The 23,669-nt window shown below is 36.6% G+C and overlaps 1 protein-coding gene across 1 annotated transcript; it reads right to left on the bottom strand.

The window, feature by feature from the left end:
* Positions 1-1,953: 1,953 nt before the first annotated feature.
* Positions 1,954-23,180, bottom strand: LOC111750870 (C-type lectin domain family 12 member B-like). Its single transcript, XM_023549115.2, has 7 exons — positions 22,975-23,180; positions 21,574-21,666; positions 14,423-14,521; positions 10,710-10,925; positions 7,822-7,979; positions 3,955-4,061; positions 1,954-3,078 (listed from the first exon to the last, which is right to left on the bottom strand). The coding sequence occupies exons 1-6, from the start codon at positions 23,063-23,065 to the stop codon at positions 3,990-3,992; spliced, it is 729 nt and encodes a 242-aa protein (XP_023404883.2). The 5' UTR covers positions 23,066-23,180; the 3' UTR covers positions 1,954-3,078; positions 3,955-3,989.
* Positions 23,181-23,669: the final 489 nt, after the last annotated feature.

Here is a 23,669-nt window from a genome sequence, read left to right on the forward strand (position 1 = left end):
GACATCAGACAACAACCGGAGAGAAAGATACATGACAGGATCACCCAGATATCAACCCAGTGAAGATTTCACAAAAGTAAAATGAAGTTACAAAACTGACTACAGGGAACCGGAGCTATTAAGTTGTACATGACAACAATTTCAAAACAAAAAGGGGGAATAAAAGGTATAGTTACAGAACGTCCAAATGGAGAGGAAGTCAAGATGGTTTCAAGATATAAAAAAGTTTTAAATTTAAGAGGATAAAGGTAAACATCAGGGTAACCACAAAGAAAATTAATAAATCTACTCACCAAAGTAAAGAAGAAAAAATAAAATGACTCAGTAAACACAGGAACAACCATAACAACTGACAGGAAAAAAAAAAAAATCCATATACAATAAGAATTCAGCACAGAAAATTAAGAGGAACAAAGAAACTGTTAACACCCCCAAAAAAGTTTAACAAAATGATATCAGTGAATTTATACCTTTAATCACACTGAATGTAATGGGTTAAATGCACCAGTCAAGAGACAGAAGGGCAGAATGGATGAAAAAATATGACCTGTCAATATATTGCCTGCAAGAGATACACCTTAGACACAAAGATAAATAAGTTAAAGCCTTATCACATATATAGTTGTCATGTGCCATCCAATCAATTCCAACTCATAGTGATCTTATAGAACAGAGTAGAACTGCCCCACAGGGCTTTGTAGACTGTATCTTAATGGGAGCAGATCGTCAGGTCTTTTATCCCTTGAAGCTGCTGATGGGTTGGAACCACCGATCTTTTGGCTAGTAGACCAGTGCTTAGCCTTTGCACCATCAGGGCTCTTTAGATACATAAAAAAAAAAAAAAAAATTCCCAATTTTTTTCCAAACTGTACTTTTTCTCTTCAATTTGTTGATAAAACTTTGATGAACAAAGGTTTTAATTTTGATGAGTAAACAAAAAACAAAACCATAATGAGATGTCACTTCACCTTCACTAAGAAGGCTATGAGGAAAACAACAGGTATCGGAGAGGATGTAGAAAAATTGGAACCACCATCCGTTGCTAGTAGGATTGTAAAATGGTACCCCCACTGTGGAAAACAGGATATTTCTCAAAGAGTTAAACATAAAATTACCATATGATACAGCAATTCCACTCCTAGGTATGTACCCAAAATAATTGAAAGCAGGAACACAAACAAGTATCTGTACACCGATGTTCCCTGCAGTACTCTTCGCAAGAGCCAAAACATGAAAACAACCTAAATGTCCATCAAGAGATGAATAAACAAAATGCAGTACATACAGCCAATGAAGTATTACTCTGCCATAAAGAGAAATGGAGTCCTGATACATGCTACAATGGATAAACCTTGCACACATTATGCCAAGTAAAAAAAAGTCAGTCACCAAAGGACACGTTTGATCCCACTTATAAGAAATATCTCGAATACGCAAATGTATAGAAACCAAAGTTTATTAGTGGTTACCAGGGAGAGGGAAAGGGAGAGTAACTGCTGAGGGGGCCTGAGCTTCTGTTAGGGTCACAGAAAAAATTTGGAAACAGATAGCGGCAATGGTTTTATAATGAATGTAAATAACGTCAATGAATTATACCTGTAAAAATGTTGAGAAAGCGAATGTTTTGCTACATATATATACTTAGCACAATAAAAAAAAAGTTTTAAAAAGATAAATAAAAAAACAAAAAACATTTTAATATATTACTAGTGTACACTGAGCAGCATGAGGGAAGAGACAAAGTTGTTGTTGTTTATATTCAGTGTCCTACACAGACAGAATAGTGAGATTAAGATTAATGGAGAGACTACCGTGTTTAAAAAATTGCTATCATTTTCAGGATTCATAATTACACATAACTGGTTTGTATTGGAAGCACAGGCTGTTCTCATTTTGCAGGATTCTAATATGCATGGATTTCAGTGACCGTGGCTCAATTAAATAACAACAGTCTCCAGAAAACACAAACCAGTTTTTATTTACCATGGTACATTAATAGCTATGAATAATTTCATAAAGTACAAACTTTGCTACTATGTAAGTTACAGGTTTTCATAATGATCAGCGATCAGTCTTGTCGTTTCTTTCAATGTCTGTTCACGATTCATCACTGAGAATTTCTTATTCAATGCACATTTAGACAGTGAAGCATACAGTTGTTTTCCCTCTTCTTCCCCTCTTTACTGTGGGTAAAATAATTTTTAGAGCACTACTACTGTTGAATAATACTCCAGGTCCTCTGACTCTCTTTGAGTCTTGATTGAATAATGAAGTTTACCCATTACCACCAAACACAACTTCATCAACCCAGCCAACAGACCAAGAAGTTATTTCAAGATTCAAATGGAATCTCAATGGAGTTAAAGAAGAAATAGCTTGCTGTGGGAATGTTGGCACTGCTGCCATTTCAGAGACTCTAGGTGTGCAGCCAGAGGAACTCAGTGAAGGGAATGTGTCGACATAAAGGAAGAAAGTGCTTATGATGAAGAAGTTGATATCCCAAAGGAAGTGATGCCTGCAAACAACTTCACATTAAAGAAATTCTTAGAGCTATTTCACATCATTGAAAGCACAAATGTTGCAAGGTGATCCAAGCTTACAACCTTTGCCAAGGCAAAGAAAAGATGCTTGCGCCATACAGTAATTTATACGACAAGAAGACAAGCACTGTTCATGCTGCTCTTGATAGAGGAAATTAAAACTTTAATTCTCAATATTGTTAAGGTTTTAAATTGCAATGTACTGACTAACCTTAGTTATACTATTTTTTTCATTTCCTATGCATTTATAATCAATAGTAAGAGAGTTTTTAATGTTTTGATAAAAGTTTTAAAGGTCACAAAGCAGTCTTTTTTTTTCCCCCCCTTTGTGAAGATTCTTTGCATGGTCCTTTTTATGGTCCCATAACATAGCAGTGGAGCACTTGAATTTTTCTGGGACTGACAAGTTATTACAGTTACTTTCTGTTCACAAATATCCTAACTGCTATACTTGTTAGATTTTCCAATCATTTTCTTTCCATCTAATTCTGCATATTTCAATGTTTCAACACTTGAAATAGTTACGGAGGTGCCAGACCTGCAAAAAAAAAAAAAAAGTTGATTGCTTATTTCTTTTGAAAGTCACACAATTACATCATAAATCCAATCTATCATTTCCCAGCTTATCTTTTATTTTTTGTTACATTATTTTAGTTAAAAGCACAAAGTGACAGCAGCCTTGGTGATTCCTTGCACTATTATGAGAATTTGCCAAAGCCCTTGTTGTCTGGAACTTGCAGCTATGGCTGGACCTTCTGTAACCAAGGGCACCCAAGAGGTTACTGCACAAAAGTATCACTATATCCCAGGTGACCGTGTATCCTCTCTTGTCCAGGACACTTCTTGTGTACTCCTGATGTCTTGGTGTAATTATCAATAGTGCCACCTTTCACTCTTAAAACTGTTTTGGTCACTCTGATCAAAATCCATTTAAATATTGAGATAATTGTCTTTTAGAAAAAGTATATGAGCTTATATTATTTACTTAAACAACATGTAAAGTGAGAAAGACAAAGCAGAGTTTTCTCGGCTCCATGGCGACATTTTTGTTCTGTTTCACAGGATGATACCCTTGACCCTGATTTGACTATTTCCTCTTACTTTCTCATCATTGCTTAGTGTCCAACCTAGAAAAGTATGAAGTCCAGGTGCGAAAGGGAGGGCGGGGGAACATAGCACAGCTTCTGAATTTCTACTTTCTGCGCTCTCAATTACAAGAAACTCCTTCTATATAAAATTGATTTTTTGCCAAAAAAGAATTGCTTGAGGAATAGAAAATTGCTTCCCGAATTTTTTGTCTTCTGTGTATACATCTTTAATCACATATGGAGAATGGTTGTCAGAGAAACATCTTAAAATTAGCATACTAGATATTCATTTATTTATAGACAGGAAGGAAAGGACTGGGACTCACCAGTTAATAGAGAACTTGGAACCATTCTCTGCTATCTAATTTTTCTTGTTGAGAGTACAGTTCAGATCCACCAAGGAATCAGATGATGGAAGACAACAAATGAACAGCTACAGACAAAAGGAACACACCATTTACAGCTCCTTTGTATCAGTGGGAGCTCACTCCAGTGCGACAGAGTCAGATTCACGTCATCAAAAATTCCACTCCACAGTACTTTCAGCTCTTGGTTTATTATCCCCTTTCCCTGAGGGGGCGTTTTAAAAATATTCTTTATTCTTCACCAGCTTCTTACTGAACACTGACACTACACTCTAACATTCAGCAGATGATCATATTTCAGCTTCCTACTTGATAGGCAAAAGTGGAAGCCATCAGATGACCTCCTAAGTTTCTACTCCCTAAAATACCACCGCTTCTATATCTTCAAAGATTCTAATTTACTTTTCTCCAAGCATGGTGAACTAGGTTCTCATTCATTCAAGGTTACCCTTTTGCTGAGACTCCCACTCTATTCCAATTTATGTCTCTATCCTGCTCTTTGGTGCCCTGGTGTGTAGTGGTTAAAAGCTACAGCTGCTAACCCAAAGGTCGGCAGTTTGAATCCACCAGGTGCTCCTTGGAAACTCTATGGGCGAGTTCTACCTTATCCTGCAGGGTCACTATGAGTTGGAATCAACTGGACAACAATGGGTAACGGGTAATAGCAATCCTGCTCTTTTGATATTTCTCTCTTCACTTAGTACTGTCCTAAATTAAGTAATAAAAAAAATAAATAAATTAAGTAATAGTACCTTAAAAATGTGCTGGGGTACCTTTAGTTTTCTCTTGAGATATAAAATATACCTTGCCTTCCACTAATCTCTAAGATTCTTAAGAGGATAATCTGGGCTTTAAACTTTACCTGTTTCTTTCTCATTTCGTTTTCAAGCCACTCCTGACCTTCATTTGAAGTACTGTACTTTTTATTTGTAGCATACGTAACATCACAATTAAAGTTCAATAACCATTTGCATAATTATTGATTTATTGTTTTGCTCCACCTTACATTATAAACTTTTTAAAGACTTATAAGGGCAGGACTTACCGTTTCCCAGCATTTAGCCAATGTGCAAACCTTAGTAAACACTGAAGAAGTATTTATTTGAATTACCAGATCTAACTTTTTCTAATCAATATTTAACTAAAGGATAACCCTTCCCCTCAATCTTCAACAGATGATACGGAGGTTTCTTAGAAAGGATACAAGACAGAAATTACTCCTGCCATTTTAATTGTCAGAGAGTTCTCACATACACTTGTTATAAAAGCTATGATGGCAATGTCAGCCATACTCCCAGACCTTTGACCACCATACAGGGTATTGTCCAAATTTGGACCCTTTTTGAAAGTGGAAAATTGATAACTGATAGTTACTAATTGATAGCATGCAAGGACAAAAGATAAAAGCTGGGATTGCCCAAGGCAAACTAATAAGTAACTGGCTAAGAGCCATGTTGTGTGTAAGTCCTCTGGTTGTATTGAAACTATAAAAACTGACTCATACAAAGAAATTGATCATAATAATAAGACTGATGGATGTGAGCATCAGGTATTCATAATATCATGGGCTTCATATCCCTTTCTTGGCTCAAGTCTGGAGGTATGTTCTGGACCCATAGTAGTTATGGAGAAGTTAAAGAAGTTTGAGTGCTTGGGAGGTCAGATAGACTATCAAAATTTTCTTTGAGCCAATTTCTGACTAAATACATATAGAATTCCCTGATATAACATTTTATTGATTTTATTGGGTAAAGAAATCACTCGTTTCTACCAACCTGTTGCTGTCGAGTCAATTCCAACTCATAGTGACCCTATAGGATAGAGTAAAACTGCCCCATAGGGTTTCCAAGGAGTGCCTGGTGAATTCAAATTGCTGACCTCTTGGTTAGCACCATAGCTGTTAACTACTACGCTACCAGGGTTTCCTCATTTCTACCAGGAAGGTAGAAACCATAAAGCAACCATAAAGAAAATTTCAGCCGGCATAATGTGAAGGGTAGGGGATGGATCAAAAAATTAGACCAGGACATAATCTTTAGTGTCCAGACAAATGTTATTAGAGGAAAAGGAACTCACAGTTTTGAACAAAGATCCTTCTTTATGCCCCTGAATAGACATGTGTTTTTGTTGTTTGTAGCATGTGGATTATGTTCAATAAATAGTAATGAAGAAAACAAAAATATCAAATGAATGAATGAGTGAGCAACAGGTAGGAAGATGTCATGGACATCCCCTCTCTATAGAAAATAAAAAGTATCCACTTGTGGTGGGGGCCTATGTGAAAATTCTTAATGAGACTGAGAACTCAACAATCCATGAGCAAACTTCTTTTGGAATTTTTGTCCTCTTTATATTTGACTACATATTCCTCCAGTTTTCTATAGGCTTTTTAGCAAGGGTGATTTAGCGTTCATTGATTCATTTGCCAGATAGTAATCAAGCAACTTATAAATGGGTGACTGAAATTGTATTAGAAAACAAGGTGCTAGATATACAATGATAAGCAAGACACATTTTCTATCTTCAAGAAGCTAGAAGTATAGCAGAGAAAACAGGCCTATTCATAGATACTGACTAGAAAATATAATGCTGTGAGAGTATGAAAGAGAAAACCATTGATTCAGTTTATTGTGATGGAAGCAAAAATTTCAAAGAAGGATCGAAGTTGAAACTTCAAAAATAAATTTGATTAATTAAGCATAAGAAGAAGGTGAGAATAATTTTAGTAGAAGCAACAGCAACAAAACAATCATGAGCAGTGTGGTAACATTCTCAGATCTATTCCTTTGTATGTTAGGTTTAACAGCACTAAATAGGATTGTCGTGTGTGGGGATAAGACAGATAATATCTGATTATATCAAGTGGAGTGTACTCCAAAGTGTATGATTTCTCATTAGTGGACAAAGCTCTAAGGAGAAGGAGGAATCCATGATTTAATTTGCATCAATGGTCCATTAAAATATGCCTCAACCTGGAAATAAAACAAACAAAAAACAATTTCTATTTTTTTAGGTGCCCTGGTGGCACAGTGGTTAAGAGCTCGGCTGCTAACCTACACGTGGGCAGTTTGAATCCAGCAGCAGCTCCTTGGAGACTCTGTGGGGCAGTTTTTCTCTGTCCTGTAGGTTCACTGGAAACTCTGGTGGCGTAGTGGTTAAGTGCTATGGCTACTAACCAAAGGGATGGCAGTTCAAATCCGCTAGGCGCTCCTTGGAAACTCTATGGGGGCAGTTTCACTCTGTCCTATAGGGCCGCTGTGAGTGAATAGACTCCACGGCACTGGGTTTGGTTTTGGTTTGGGTTTTTTATAGGCTCACTATGAGTCAGAATTGACTGGGCAGCAACGGGTTCGGTTTTGGTTTCTAGCTCTGCCAAAATCGAAACCAAACCTGTTGCCATGGACTCGATGCCAACTCATAGCAGCCCTGTAGGGCAGAGTAGAACTGTCCCATAGAGTTTTCAAGGAGTGGCTGATGGATTCTAACTACCGGCCTTTTGGAGAGGAGCCAAGCACTTAACTACCGTCTAGTTCTACATGAACAAGAAATCACAGGGAGTAGAAGATACCAAAGACACATCTTTCCATATTTACCTGGTATAATATGTATCATGGACTAGTCTCTCTCCTAAGAATTGTATAGTTTTGCTATTTGAATCTGTGATGTAAGAAATTGTCAATACTCCACTCAGAAGGAGTAATGGTAATGGGCATAAAATCCATCTATTGGGATAAATCAAGGATTATTGTTGTCACCCACATTCTCCTTACCTGCACCTTAACAATACCAAGCAATTTTTGTTGACCTACCACAAATCATAACACTCACCTGGGTTCTATTTGTATTAATCTCACTGTTAATATGCATTAAATAGGAATGATTCATTCTGCAATCACTGTTATTCATCTCAGAAAAATTGTTTGCTGTAGTAGAAAAGTAATAACATTTATCTCCATGTGATATCCATAACTCTGAGCATGTGTGGTCTGAAAAAAAAAATGAGTAAGGGCTACAAAGATATTATGTAAATACACATTCATAGTAAGTATGCACAACTATACTATAAATAAACATATATACAATGATATACAAATATTTGTATTAGATATTAAAAGGATTAATAAACATTATATATTGAATGAAATGATTAAAAATACAAAAGAAGGAAAAGAATGTGATCTAGAAGAAAATAGAATTTGAATCTGGAAGAATCTGAAGGTAGAGGAAAAATCATAGACATATAGGAAGAAAAATTAGGAAAGAGTTATTAAGAGCAATAAAAGAAAATTTCACTGTGGTCTGGATTATAGCAATGGGATCTTAGTCCATTTCTATTCTGACAAGATTGCCTATAGCAATCTATAACCTCACTCCAAAATCCAGAGTGATATTTCTTTAAGAGTATGCTTAAAATCTAATCTTTTTTTCCGTATATCTCAGGTTATAATTCACATTCTTGCCATTATCTACAGGACCCCTCATGACACTCCAATTTTACCTCTTACTATCCTCCGTCAGGAAACCCTGGTGGCATAGTGGTTAAGCGTCATGGCTGCTAATCAAGAGGCTGGCAGTTTGAATCCACCAAACACTCCTTAGAAACCCTGTGGGGCAGTTCAACTCTGTCCTTTAGGGTTGTTAAGAGTTGGAATTGAATCGAGGGTAATAGGTTTGGTTTTTGTTTTGATCCTCCTTCAGCTTCCTGTCATGCAGTCACCTTGAATATCTTGAATTTTTCCTGAGAGTGCTGTGATCTCTCTCACTATTTTTATTGCAGCATGCTTCCACTCTCAGGATTGAATATCATGCCCTCCCCCTCCCCAGTCTGGACTACTCCCTCTGACTATATTTTTTTTTCTTGCATCATATGTTTATGTTATGAGTGCTTATTACACTGAATTGTAATTTTCTGTTTACTTATCTGTATCTCCTACCACATCATATGTTGTTCAATAGATATGATGAAAACAAGGCCTCCTAAATGCTTGACATATAATGCTCAATCATTTTTTTTTTTTTTTTTAATGAAAGGAATTAAGAAAAGAAAGCATGGGGGGGAAAAAAAGAATGAAAAATCAGTAAGAAGCTGTAGAATTTGCAGGAAGAGAGGGGACCTGGTTTCTTTCAAAAGAAATTGAATAAACTGGCAAACTTAGGTTTCTATCTACTATAATTGTTGGTGCCACACTTTATATTCAAATTTGTTTTAAAGGGAAAGTTGCCTATTCACACACTCCACTGCGGTCTTCAGGGATAAAATAGGCCCTGACAGAATTCTCTCCTCCTGGGAGATCTAGGGGCCAAACGACCTTTAGTGGAAAAAAATCTAACAGTAGATTCAACCCACACCAGCCATCCTTTCCTTTATTAAATATGAACAACAACAACAACAGAAAAAAAACAAAAACAAGAATCACGCAATGTGTGAGAATACCAGCATCTATAAGAGAATTCTCATTTAAGAACAAAATAAAAACTCCTGGCCCCAAAGAGGAGTAAAATAATTTAGGGAAAAGGAGTGCAATATTTAGAAATATTCTTCTAATTAATGTACTTAGATATACTACAGAAGTTGTTACGTTTTTAAGCAAAGAACAGGATGTAAAAACAATTTTCAAGTAAAGGCTCTTGAATTTAAAAATTATGATTACCAAAAAGTAATCATTCCAAGGAGTGAAAAATAAAGTTAAAAAAATCTTCCAGAATCTAAAGACAGAAAACACAGAGAAAAGATGACAATCTGAAAATCTTATCATATGAGCCAGAGAAGTCATAAAAAGAACAGAGGAAGTGGAGTGAAGGAAAAAAAAAAAAAGACAATGCAATACTAGCAGTTACTTTTCTTACATTTGAAAGATTTCAATTAACCTTTCAGAATGTTAAGGTCCACAGAGTGCAAATGAAAACATGATTGAAACATTCACCGAGATTATCTTAATTTTTTTTTTTTTTTTTTTTTAAGGATAAAGAAAACATCTTAAAAGCTAAAATCAGGTAATTTAAAATGGAATGAAAAACACACAGACTTTTTATTAGCAACATTGTTTGCTAGGACACAGTGAAAAGACTTTCCCAATATTCTCTGGGAAACTAACTTTCAACATTAAATTTCATACACAGCCAAAAAAAAAAAAAAGCCCCTTCAGTCATGCAAGGATACAGCAAAGGCACCTCTCATCTACCCTTTATTAGGAAATTACTTACTGCTAAACTCCACTAAAATGAGAGTGTAAAGGAAGAAAGAAGATCTAGGAATATAAGAAACAGTGATAATAACCCAACAGAGAGAGACAGAGATCCATATTTATGCAATTAGTTTAATTAAAAATAATAATAATTAAGAATACAAACAAATTAAGTAAGGGCAGGTAAGAAGTATTTTGTTATTTAATAGAAGATTTTAGCAACATTCTAAGATTCTAAACCCAGGTGGAGGCTAGTAGAAATTGGAGAACCCTAAATCGTTGATTCACTAGAAAAGATCATCACGCTTGGTAAAGCGGAGGGTCAGCGAAACTGAGGGAAATCCTCACTGAAATGAATTGACACAATAGCTACAATAATGGACTCAACTCTCCTAAAGCTCATGAAGATGGCCCAGGACCAGGCAGTCTTTCCTTCTGTTATACATAAGGTCTCCATGCATCGGAGCTGACTTGGCGGCAACTAACAACTCGCTAATATGACTGACTATACGAAACACCGTATTTACTCACCTTTCCCCTCCTGCTTTAAGTCTTCGCAGTTTTTGGAGGCTAAATCTTTCAACTCTCTTATTTCGTTTTCTGACTTATTTTTGAAAATGCTATGCTCACTTGAGACATTGTTAAACATCTCCACATAAAAAGTCAGATTTCTCCTCAATTGTTCCATTTGACTTTCTGGTAGTTCAGATGTCATGTGATTAGTGCATCCGATGAATTCCTTGTAATCTATAATTCATAGAGGTAGATTAACTGATGACTTTAGTATAGTCAAAGACCTTTATTATACATTTCCAATAAATCATAATAATAACACAGCTACTACTTTAAAATTTAATGGAAAGCACGTATTAAAGTGATAGCAACATAAGGATAAGCCAGTAACTTTTTATATTATTATGGGTTGATTTATATTCCCCCAAATGATATGTTCAAGTTTTAACCCCTGGTTCTTGTGAATGTAACCTTATCTGAAAATAATACCTTTGCAGATCTAATTAGTTAGCATGAGGTCATACTGGAGTAAGGTGGGTCTTAATCCAATGTGACTGGTGTCCTTATAAGAAAAGAAGAGACACAGAGTGAAGACAACCACGTGAAGACACAGGCAGAGTCAGAGTTGTGCTGCCACAAGCCAAGGAATACTTGAGACCACCAGAGGTTAGAAGAAGTAAGGAAGGATTCCTCCCCTAGAGACTTCAGGGAGAGCCTGGCCTTGCCAACACCTTTATTCTAGACTAGACTTCTAACCTCTGGAACTGTGAGAGAATAAATTCCTCTTGGTAAGCCACCCAGTTTATGGTATTTTGTTAGTGTACCCTTAGGGAATTTATATGTATCCATTTGAAATTAAACTTTTCTCGGCATAAACATACATTGTTTTACTAAATTGAGCACTGGTTCTTTCTTTAAGGAAATGCTTATATGAGTTTAAGAAAAGAAGTCCACAAAGAAGATACACAGGTAGCAAATAAACATATGAAAAGATGCTCAACATCCCACGTCATTAATCAATTGCAAATTAAAACAATAAGATACCACTACACACCTATTAACCAAAGCAAACAAACAAACAAGGTCAGTGGTTCGAATTCTCCAGGCACTCCTTGGAAACTCTATGGGGCAGTTCTATAGGATCTTATAGGATCGCTATGACAGGCAATCAACTCAACGGCAATGGAAAGACAGGGAAGAACCTGAAATGCATATTATTCAATGAAAAAAACCAGTCTGAAAAAGCCACATACAGTGTGACTCCAACTATATCACACTCTGGAAAAGGCAAAACTATAGAGAAAATAAAAAGATTAGTGGTTGCAGGGGCTCAGGGAGAAAGAGGAGAGGAATGAATAGGTAAAACATAGGACATTTTTCGGGCAGTGAAGCTATTTTGTATGATACTGTAGTGGTGGACACATTACATTACGCATTTGTCAAAACCCATGGCACAATACAACACAAAGAGTGAACCCTGTGTAGGCTATAGATATATAATAATATATCAGTAATGATTCATCAACTGTAACAAACGCACCACAGGAATGCAAGATGTTAAATAATAATAGGAGGAACTGAGCTCAGATGGACAGAGGGCCTATTGGAACTTTCTGTGTAATTTCACTATAAACCTAAAAATAAAGTCTTATAATTAAAAAGAAAAAGTAAATTCCTTGTAAAACGCTCCCCAAAACAAACCCATTGCCGTTGAGTTAATTTCAACTCATAGCGACCCTACAAGGCAGGGTAGAAGTGCCCCAGAGAGTTTCCAAGGACAGCCTGGTGTATTTGAACTGCCAACCTTTTGGTTAGCAGCTGTAGGACTTAACCACTATGCAACCCGGGTTTCCAAAGTCACTGAAGCAGAGATTTAAAAAAAAAAAAAAGGAACAGAGAGGGTGTAATTCAGTAGTGTGTGAAAATGCAAATTACACTTTCGAGACCAGAAGGAAGAGAATATATTCATGAGTTTGTGTGATGAAACGGCACTTCTTGTAGCCATATAACCATAATTTAAGGATGCAGAATTTGTAAACACCAAACTCAGGATAAAAAGGAAAAAGGAATTTCAGAACATAGGAATCGTGGTTCTAAGAACATTGGAAGATTCAGAAAACTTTACACTGTCTCCATTAATGGATTATAACAATAAAATGTGGCTTTCAGAGGTTGACTGATGTTACTTTACCTACCAGCCCCACAACTTAATAGAATCCTTAATTTTTAAATTGAATTTTATGAGGAGTAAGTGAGATAAAATTACAAAGAATGGGCTCTGAAAAAATGTCAGCTATTATTGTTATATTTATCCTCTTTTTCTTTTTTCATGAGTTCTTTATACTCACCCCTGGCGGACAGAAGGGAGGAGAGAGTATTTCTCACAAAGCAGCCAGGCTTGAGAAGAGGTGCTCTCAAAATAATGAGTGGTTAGAAGGCAACTTTAAATTACCAAAGACAGTGATGTATTATTTAAACAACATATTATTGCAGGGTATGGGAAGATAGTCAGGCAATAAGAGAAAACATACTTAATGCTTGGGTAACACAAGTGGTTTGCGATTGAATGGCAACCCAAAAGTTGGCGGTTCAAACCCACCCACTGGTTTCACAAAAGAAAAGCCTAGAAATCTGTCTATGTAAAGATTACAGCCAAGAAAACCCTATGGAGCAGTTCTACTCTGTAACACATGGGGTCGCCATGAGTCAGGGGCCAACACAAAGACAGCTAATGACAACAAAAAAGTATATGTTGAAACTATTATATGAGACATTGGTATAAAATAATAACCTATGATCCCCAAAATATCCATGTGTAGCTCTATATTTCAACAGCAGTTAGCTTTTATTGGTGCATAATCCATTGTTTTTCGGTTCTTCTACTTTTCTATATTTTGAAGTTTGACAGTGTACACACATCGCACTTTCATTGAAAAGGTGTATCTTAAAGTACTTGAGACCCCATTTCTTAAATATGAAGCAACTTGCTGATAAGAGTGGAGAAAGATTTGCCTCTCCTTATAAAGATATTTCAGCTTTGATATTCAGAAGTCTACTTTTGAACTTAACAGAGTCATTCATCTAAAACATACAATGAGTAAATAAATCTCTGTTGCCTTACAGTACATTGGAGGAAAGAACCTGCCTTCCAACTATTATACCAGTACAAGAATAATTATGAAAGTTCTAGAAAAAAAGAATCTCTTGTTTTGGAGTTGTAATCTTTGAAATGACAGCAACATAAAAACAGATTATATTCACTTAAAATAGCTGGGATCCTTAAAAGATAATAACCACTTGTTAGAAGATCAGAAGTGGAAGGATCAAGATAATGATAATGATATTTTGAAAGATATTTGCAATGAGGAGGAGATGGAGAAGGAGAAAATGCCACGGAAATGGAGCATATACTTCATCAAATAAATAAAATCATCCTGAAAACTTTCAGAGTATGAAGGAGTTATACTTTTGTTCTATTGATTTTACAACTTTTAGAAAAATATTCACTTTATTGTCTTTAGCATTATCTGCTGATGAATAATTGTCACTGAGGTGATTTGATTTTAAAATATCCTTAAGAGAACGGCTTATGTTATACAGTTTTATAGAAATGAAACCTGTTTTCCTCTCTATCTATCTGGAAATTTTATTTGGGTATGCCTCAGAACCTGGATTCATTTGAGATGTGTCTAATAAATCCGACGAGGGCCTCAGAGAAAGTTGAAACTTACACATTAACCCCAGGGTTCCCAGTCCAGCCAGCATTACCAGGTGCAGCACTAGTAAAATACAAGCAATTTGGTACCATACACGTGATGAAGCTCTCTGTCCTATAAGAAAACATGAGTTAAGTTAAATTTCATGAAGCAACACCTTTATTGCGATCTCCTGTCCCTGATCGTCCACCCTGCAGTCTATAGGAGTATTGAAACTCATTTTTTTTTTTAATGGAAAAAAAACATTGCTTAACAAGTCAAGTACTCCTCTCTGTGTTCGGCTAACTTGAATACATCTCTATAATCACATCTAAAAGTACTAAACACACACAATTTATGCAAATATGCTCATGTGACCTGTTGTGGATATTGTTGAGTACTTTCTTTTTTATATTTTATCAGTCTTTTTTTTTTTCCTCTCTCTCTCTCCCTGTCTCATCTTCCTAATCCTGCTCTAATTGGCCCACTTCCAAGTCACTCTTCCCATTTCCAGGTAGCCAGTGTTGACCACCTGCTGAAATTAAGTCCCTCCTTAACTTTCTCCATGTATGGATTGTAATATATTAGCTCTTAAGTTTTTCAATCCATTCTCTCATGATTGATCTGTTCAAGTTTTCTCTTTTATATGTGTGGTGAAATGAGTTCCTGTATGTGGCCTTTTGCCTTGGTTCTTTGGAAAAACAGCTTGAGAGATTTCCACCCTAAACTCTACTCCAAAGGGTTTGTTACTTTTGTCCAGGTTGATCGACATTTCCTGGGTAAGCTGTAACAACTTGACTTTTTGTCTGGCCCTGAGCTGCAGCCTGCACTGATTGGTATGCACCTTGCAGAGATTGGTCAATACAACCACGCAAATGAAGTGATATGGGCTATGCAAATGGGGTGACTATAGCCTACTGTCTTAGTTATCTAGTGCTGCTCTAACAGAAATACCACAAGTGGATGGCTTTAACAAACAGAAGTTTATTCTCTCATAGTTTAGTAGGATAGAGGTCCAAATTCAAGGTGTCAGCTCCAGGAAAGGCTTTCTCTGTAGGCTCTGGAGGAAGGTCCTTGTCATCAATCTTCCCCTGGACTAGGAGCTTCTCTGCTCAGGAATCCCAGGTCCAAAGGATACGTTCTGCTCCTGATGCTGCTTTCTTGGTGGTATGAGGTACCCAACTCTCTGCTTGCTTCCCTTTCCTTTTATCTCTTATAAGATAAAGGTGGTACATCCACATTCCAGGGAAACTCCCTTTACATTGGATCAGGTATGTGACCTTAGTAAGGATATTACAATTCCAGCCTAATCCTCTTTAACATAATCTAATCTTGCCTCATTAATCACAGGCAGAAATTAGGATTTATAACACGTGTGAAAATTACAATCACAAAATGGAGGACAACCACACAATACTGGGAATCATGGCCTAACCAAGTTGGCAAATATCTTGGGGGGGGACACCGTTCAATCCATGACACCTTCTGTGCAAATGAAGTATCTGTGGCCTATCGAGAGGGAATTAGTCAGTTTGTATCCCCCCTCCCCCAGCAGAGAGGTCGTGCCTTGAAATTAACAAGGAATTGTGTGTGTATACATTCATATATATATATGTGTATATTTATATATATATATATATATATATGCAACCAGTCAGTCTCACAGAGGTTTTTCAGACACAAAGAAGCAGGAAGAGAAACAGAAGGAAGAAACCAGAAAGAAGCAGAGAGAGAGAGGGAGAGAAGATAGTGAGGGAGAGAGAGGGAAAGGAGGCACGGAATCTACTAAAAGAGCCGCGATATGGGTCAAGGGCTGTAAAACAGAAGACAGTCAGAGGTCCGGAAGGGGCCCAGCAGCAGAGCTGGTGATGAATGAAGGCAGGGCCGACAGGAGCCTGTCCTGAGGGGTCCTAGAGGAGCCTGTCCTTAGAAAGTCAAGAGGAGTCTGTTTGAGAGGAGGCCTGCACAGTTAAGAGCAGCCCAGAGCTTCCCTGCACTGAAGAGGGGAGATTTTACCTGCATGATTCCTAAACCTGAATTGTAGCCTGTTGATCCTGATCCTGAGTTGTACCCTGTTCCTTAATAAATCACTTACCTGTACGTATGGAGCCCTGGTTGCACAGTGGTTAAGAGCTACAGCTGCTAACCAAATGGCTGGTAGTTTGAATCCACCAGCAGCTCCTTGGAAGCCCCATGGGGCAGTTCTACTCTTTCCTAAAGGGTCACTATGAGTCAGAATCAACTCAACAGCAACAAGGTTTTTTTAAACTGTTTTAAGTATGGTCAGTGTGCTCTGTGCAACCATTGCAATGGATTATGATACCAGAAAAGAAGCAGAGAGTGCTGTAGGAGAGTGGCTGGTGTCACAATTGGTAAAAAGGTTGGCGAATAGAGGGATGGCTGATCTCTACCTCATGGGAATCAGCTTTGTGCTGATTATTAACCTCCATGATGTCAGGCTCTGATGCTACCATTATTAATGCCATTTTACAATAAGTTACTAAAAATGATCCATTTCCTTTAGATTTTCACATTTATTGCCAAAAAGTTGCATATACTCTTATACATATTTATTCTCTCCCCTATCTGTGGCTATATTTTTAATCTTATTACTACTATTTCATCTGTTTGCTTTCTCTGTTTTACTCAATTTGGCTTTTGGGGTCTTTTCAAAGAAACCAGTTTTCAGTTTAGTTTTTCTTGTCAAATTTTTTTCTATTAATTGATTTGAGATTTAAATTTGTCAACTCCTTCCTTTTTTCCTTTGTGATTTTATTAATAAATGTATTGAGTTCCTTTATTATATTCTTTCTTCCTTGACAATGAAAGATTTGGGCTGATACATCTTCCTGTGATAATAGCCTTGATGTTTCCAAAAGGAATTGTTCTTCTTTGCATTATATTTTGAATATCTGTTATTTCATTTCCTTTGTTCATTTTGGTCAAAAGATTATTTAGGAGTATGCCTTTTCCACAAGGAAATAATACTGACATTGTTTTTAATTTTATTGTATTGTGTTCAGAGAGATAGAGGTCTACTAATATTTAAGAATCTTAAATTTCCAAAGTTTTGTCTGCTTCAAAGACATTCTATGTTAAGAATTCACGGTCATATAAATATAATGTATTTATATGCATTAAACAAGTGCATCAATTTAAATATTGAATCACTTAAAAAAATCATATTTATTCATTTTTCTGCAAGATTTCTATAGTGCCCAAAGTGATACATTAAATCTTTGAGTTTAATTTATTTTAAGTAAAATTCTCCTTGCATCTCTAATAAATTTTACTTTATGAGTCAGAATTGACTCGATGGCAGTGGATTTGGTTTATATTTATCTCTTATACTGATGATAGAGGCATATGGTTTAGAATTATTTCATAAATTGTGTATTTGAACATGACATACATAAATACTTCTTTGTCTTTTATAGTGTTTTTAACTTAAATTTCTCCTAATCTGTTGAAACTATAATCACACCTACATTTTTTATCTGCTATCTTTGTCCATTCCTTCATTTTCTAACTTTTTCATTTAGTTTTATGTATTTTCTCATAAAATTCAGGGTTTTTTTTCCTAGCTTATTCTGACAGATTTTTTACTATAAATAATATAATTTTAAGCTGCTAACGTCTAATTTATGTATCATTGAGGTCAGACTAGATTATGCTGACGCATATATATACATATACATATCTTATATATAATGGCTGATGATAGAATAACTAGAAATTTGTATTAAAAATGCTAAATCATTATTGAAAGGAAAGAGACACATTAAAAGGGAAAGTCTAACTCTGGAACAAAATATTACTAAACTCTCACAGTAAAACCTAGGGTTATGGGTGCTGGTAGAGAGATGGGAAAGAAAGGTATTATAAAATTCTGATTTGGAGAATAGGAGTGGTCATTATATAATAATATTATATCGTAAAGTAGCATAACGTAGAAACAGTGAATAATTAGAGCACTTTGTTAAGAGGATAGAGTCAGTGTCTTATTTCATAATATGGACAAAAAATTTGTGTTTGAGCGGTACTAACTTACTAAAAAAAAAAAATTTTTTTTTTTTTTTTTTTAGTAGAAGAAAGAATATATACAAATAGAGATTTAAATTATTAAGGGAAAATCAAATAATTATTAACTGGATCAAGCTACATAAAAAGAAAAAAAATAATAATTTAAAAAGTTAAAATAAGTAATAGCCAATGTAAGATAAAGCAATAAAATCACGTACATCAATTGGTAAATTCTGGTATTCATTGTTACTGTTCTGTTCCTTCTCCCACTGAACATATGGTAGGATTTCACCTAATCCTTTGAAGTTAGTTATGGCCACATGACATGTTAGACATTTTAGTTAAAGCGATGAGTGTCATTTCTAGTCAATATTTTAAGAGGCAGTACAGGGTTTGCCAAGTGCCTTTCATCCTGCCATAGTGATCTTGGAAGGCTGTGTCAAGATGGATCCTAGTGACTAAGATGAGGAGAAGCCTCCAACCAATAGGTTGTATAAATAAGAAATAAATTTTGTGCTTTAAAGTACTCAGATTTGGGGAGTTATTTGTTAATGCAGCATAAACTAGTCTGACCTGAATGACTAAAAGTTAGTGGTTTCAGTTGTCTTATTTATTAAAAAAAAAAAAAAAGCTTTAGAAAGATCTAAACACACACATGCAATTTGTTTTGCATAATATATCCCTTACAAACCAGAATTCTATTTTGAGATATTTTCCTAATAAAAATTAGACTGTATCTACAAATACTTGTGCATGAATAATCATAGCAGCTTTGTTTATACTAGCCCCAAACTGTAAGCAACTGAAATGCCTATCTACAGGTAAATGGACAACATACTGCGATATATCCATGCAGTGGAATAGTACTCAGCAATAAAAAGGAATGACTTACTGATACGCATGGATGAATCTCAGAAACTTTATGCTCGATGAAAGAAGCCAGACACAGAAGAGTGGGTGCTATTCAATCCATTTATATAAAATTCTAGATTAAGTAGACGAGTTTGTCATGACTCAAATTAGGTAAGTGATTATTTGGGGCTGGATTGGTGGAAGGGGAAGGAATAACTGGAAAGGTGCACAAGGAGAGTATTTGGGATGTCAGAAATATTCCGTATTTTAATTTTGGTGGTTATATAACATATATACATATGTGTGTGTCTGTGTGCAAATACATATATACGTACATATATGTGTGTGTGTGTATGGAGCCCTGGTGCTGCAGTTAAGAGATCATCTAATAACCAAAAGGTCGGCAGTTGGAATCCACCAGCCTCTCTTTGGAAACCCTATGGGGCAGTTCTGTTCTGTCCTATGGACACACTATGAGTTACAATCAACTGAAGGCAATGGGGTTTGGTTTGGGTTATATATATTGTGTGTCATGAAGTTGTGGAGTCAATTCAGACTCACAGAGTAGGCCAGAGTAGAACTGCCCCACAGGGTTTCCAAGGAGGCTGGCAGTTTGGAACTGCTGATCTTTTGGTTAGCAGCCTGAGCTCTTAACCACTTTGCCACCAGGGCTCCAGTTCTATTTCTATATGTACACATATAAAAAATATATATGTATATAAATATATGTACATATATATGTATGCATGCATATGTATACACACCTATTACTTATCCACTGTCTTCGGTACCCAACATTTATTACAATAGAAAAAAATCTACTACCCGACTATTTTGCTCATTCATAAAGAGCCGAAGTGAGGTGGTGGGGAGAAGAAGGGCGAGGTTTGTAAGACGGAGCTAGGCCTAGGGGGCCGCCACGGGTTTGTATTACCAGCGTGGGCCAAAGCAATAGGGCAGGACCTGGCAAGCGTGGGGCTAGCGGGTGGTGCAGGAAATGGGGCGGAAGGGCGGCGGGGAGGCAAGAAGCTGGTGGAGCTCAGGCTACAGGAGTCCAGAAGGAGCTCGGATGTCTCTTCTTCCAAAGAGGCCTCTCTTCCACCTACGCAGCCAACCTCGAGCCCAGGTGGTCTGCTTGTACATTTGTACATTTAAAGCCAAGGCCAGTCTTAGGTTGATCGAGTGGAAAGGTGGAGAGACAAGGCGGAGGCCTGAGGCACAGCCAAGTGATGGTGGGTCTCTTCTTCTCCAGAGGTGGCAGGCAACCCTTCACCACCACCACCACTCTCAATCCCTGCAGACTGCAGTAGCAGGGAAGATGTGGTAAGGAAAGGGGGCCGCTGTGCCATGGGCATCCTAAGATGCACTAGGGGTGCCCAAGGGGCGCTGAGCAATTGGTAGTACACCTGCGCCAAAGACGGGCCACATCCTAAGTCTTGCATAATACTGATTTTCTCATAACGACCTGGACATTGGAACCTATATATGTGGGTAAGTGAGTACTGCGTGTGTGTGTGTGTGTGAATCTATATACGTGGGTGAGTATTGCGTGTGTGTGTGTGAGCCCTGGTGGCACAGTAGTTAAGCTCGGATTCTACAAAGCGGAAAGGTTGTCGGTTTGAATCCACCAGCTGCTCCTTGGGAGAAAGATGTTGCATGTTGCAGTCAACCCCTGTATAAGACTACAGCACTGGAAACCCTATGGGGCAGTTGAACTCTGTTCTGTAGGGTCGTTAATGAGTCGGAATCATTGGAGGGCGTTATATATATTTGTAAAGCACAGTGAATTGTATATTTGAAGTGAATGTGCTATTTTGTATTTAAATTAATTCCATAATGTTGAATTGAAAATACAGTAGTAGCATTCAATAAAAATAGAATGCTATGGAAAGAAACATTTAAAAAACATACCAATAACAAGGCTCACTGAGAAAGAAAACAATGGTAACAGAGACAAATTTTTAATAGGAAACTTGGAAGACAAACTGAGAAATTCACCCCTGAAGTATAAAAATGATGAAAAATGGAAGGGGATAAGTCCATGAGATCTAATGTTGTAAAAATAGGAGAATTCCAGTAAAAGGCATCAAAACTCTGATGGTGGGTGGAGGATGTAATCAGGAAGAGATGATTTCTTATAACTAAAGAGTATGAGTTGATCATTTTTGCTTATTCTCCTCACTTTTCTTCTAAAAACTTTTATACTTTTTATCTTTAAAAGTAATCTGATATTTATGTCTCCAGATCACCCACAATGTTGGTCTTAATTTTCTCCACGATCCAGTGGTTCTGTTTATCCAAATAAGTCTTACCTCTGCTCTTGGACACCTTAACTGTGCCCTCGATTCTCTCCGTTCCAGTCTCAGCTTCTCCATGCAGCTCCAACTCTTGAGCTTCTTGATTATCTTTTCAGGGATTAAAAACATAGTGAAAAGCAAAAAAAAAAAAAAAATCACTCTTTTCCCTAGTCTTCTTTTTTACATTCTAACTATCCAGATATCTCCATTGTTTCTTCTGGGTCTTTCTTTTGATGATGAATTTTTTTTTTTTTCCTGTAGACAAACACTATGTGAACTTTTTAAAATGGATTTCAAACTACCTTCACAGATGTACCTAAACAGATACAATTGTTTTATAAGGAAAAACATATTAGGAGATAAGTGACAGATCATAAATTTGTATCCAATTTTATAAAAACGCTAGGTCAGTTGTCTTTGATACTAATGGGCTGGCTAGGGTATGGTACCTTTCTCAGAACAGATACAATGCCTTCCTCAAAGATGAGACTGACTTGCAGAATCAAGTTTGTAAAATATTATCCACTGAAGTTATGCCTGAAATAATACGATCTGAGATTTGTTTATATAGATTGTTTTCTCTTCATCAGAAGTTAAAAATTCTACATATATATAGAAAAAAATTATTAAGATGAAAATGACTGCATAACAAAGTCAGAAACAAATATAAAAATGTCAAAATAATGTAGATGCATTTTAAATAGCAACAACAAAAATAATCCCAGGGAATGTACAAGGAAACATGAATCCCATAGTAGTAAATAAATTTCAGTAAACGTGATCTTGATTTTTCAAAAAATGTCTTCCTACCAATTCGGGTTAACTCTAATGTTTTAGGAGGTAAGCTTAATAAAACAGACTGCAATTATATCATATAGAGAAAAGGAACCTTCAATCTTATTCCATCTAAGAAAGAAACAAATGTGTATCTCATCATCAATGACTAGAGTCCAATGAGTCTGTGAAAATCATGAAATATGTCTATGTTATAATTCTGTACAGTTAAATAAAAATTCTGGATAGGTACGTTCATGGTGTTATTATTATTCCTTCCCCTAGTAGCCAGTATCTGAGCTCATACTGGAATGTCTAACAAATATGAGAAATGATATATTGGCGACACAAAAAATCTGGATTTCCAGAGGATGAGATCACAGCCTTACTTCACACACTTTCGTTATCTTGGGAACCAAATACAGCAGCTTCACAAACTCAGAGAAGTCAGAGCATGAGGTTTCTGGATAAAAGTGATCACAGCCACAGCTCCCTCGGACTCTGCTAGTCTGCTGATTTTTGGGACTGCTAGTGTAAACACATACCAACAGCACTGGGTAATTGAAATCTCTGAGGAGTCCGACACCCACCCATAGAGTTCTTTACCTCTGCAATAGTCTGATCGTACACAGGGCATCTCACCTGTTTTCTTTTGACTGTAGCTCTCCTGGAGTGTCTTTGTCTTAGAAGGATTTGGAAATTTGAGAGTAGCGTAAGTCACTTCTTCAGGCATTACTGAACAAATAAAACACCCCTCAGTTACTCCGTTGTTGTGTATATGACACTAAACTTCACATAAGCTGCTGCTGTCAGGGTTATACATACACCCTGTGACTAAGCTGAGTGATCTAACTTTGTAAAGGCTCAAGCAACAAAAATAGTGCCAAAAAAGAGAACTGTTCTACTGAGAATTTCAGAACTACATTATTCTCAACTTGCCACACCGCTCTTATCTCTAACTTCCTTCAGTAAACTGCAGTAAATTGAAGATATGGTACTAAGGAGAAAATGTTGTTTTCTTTTTTTCGGTTGTTTTTTTAATTTTTATTTTTTATTGTGCTTTAAGTGAAAGTTTACAGTTCAAGTCAGTTTCTCATACAAAAACTTATGCACACATTGTTATGTGACCCTAGTTGATCTCCCTACAATGTGACAGCACACTCCTTCTCTCCACCCTGTATTTCCTGTGTCCATTCAATCAGCTCCTGACCCCTCTGCCTTCCATCTCACAGCCAGACAGGAGCTGCCCACATAGTCTCATATGTCTGCTTTAGCTAAGAAGCACACTCCTCACCAGTATCATTTTTATGTCTTATGGTCCAGTCTAATCTTTGTCT

Source organism: Loxodonta africana, chromosome 4 (assembly GCF_030014295.1).
Source record: "Loxodonta africana isolate mLoxAfr1 chromosome 4, mLoxAfr1.hap2, whole genome shotgun sequence".
Lineage (NCBI taxonomy): Eukaryota > Metazoa > Chordata > Mammalia > Proboscidea > Elephantidae > Loxodonta > Loxodonta africana.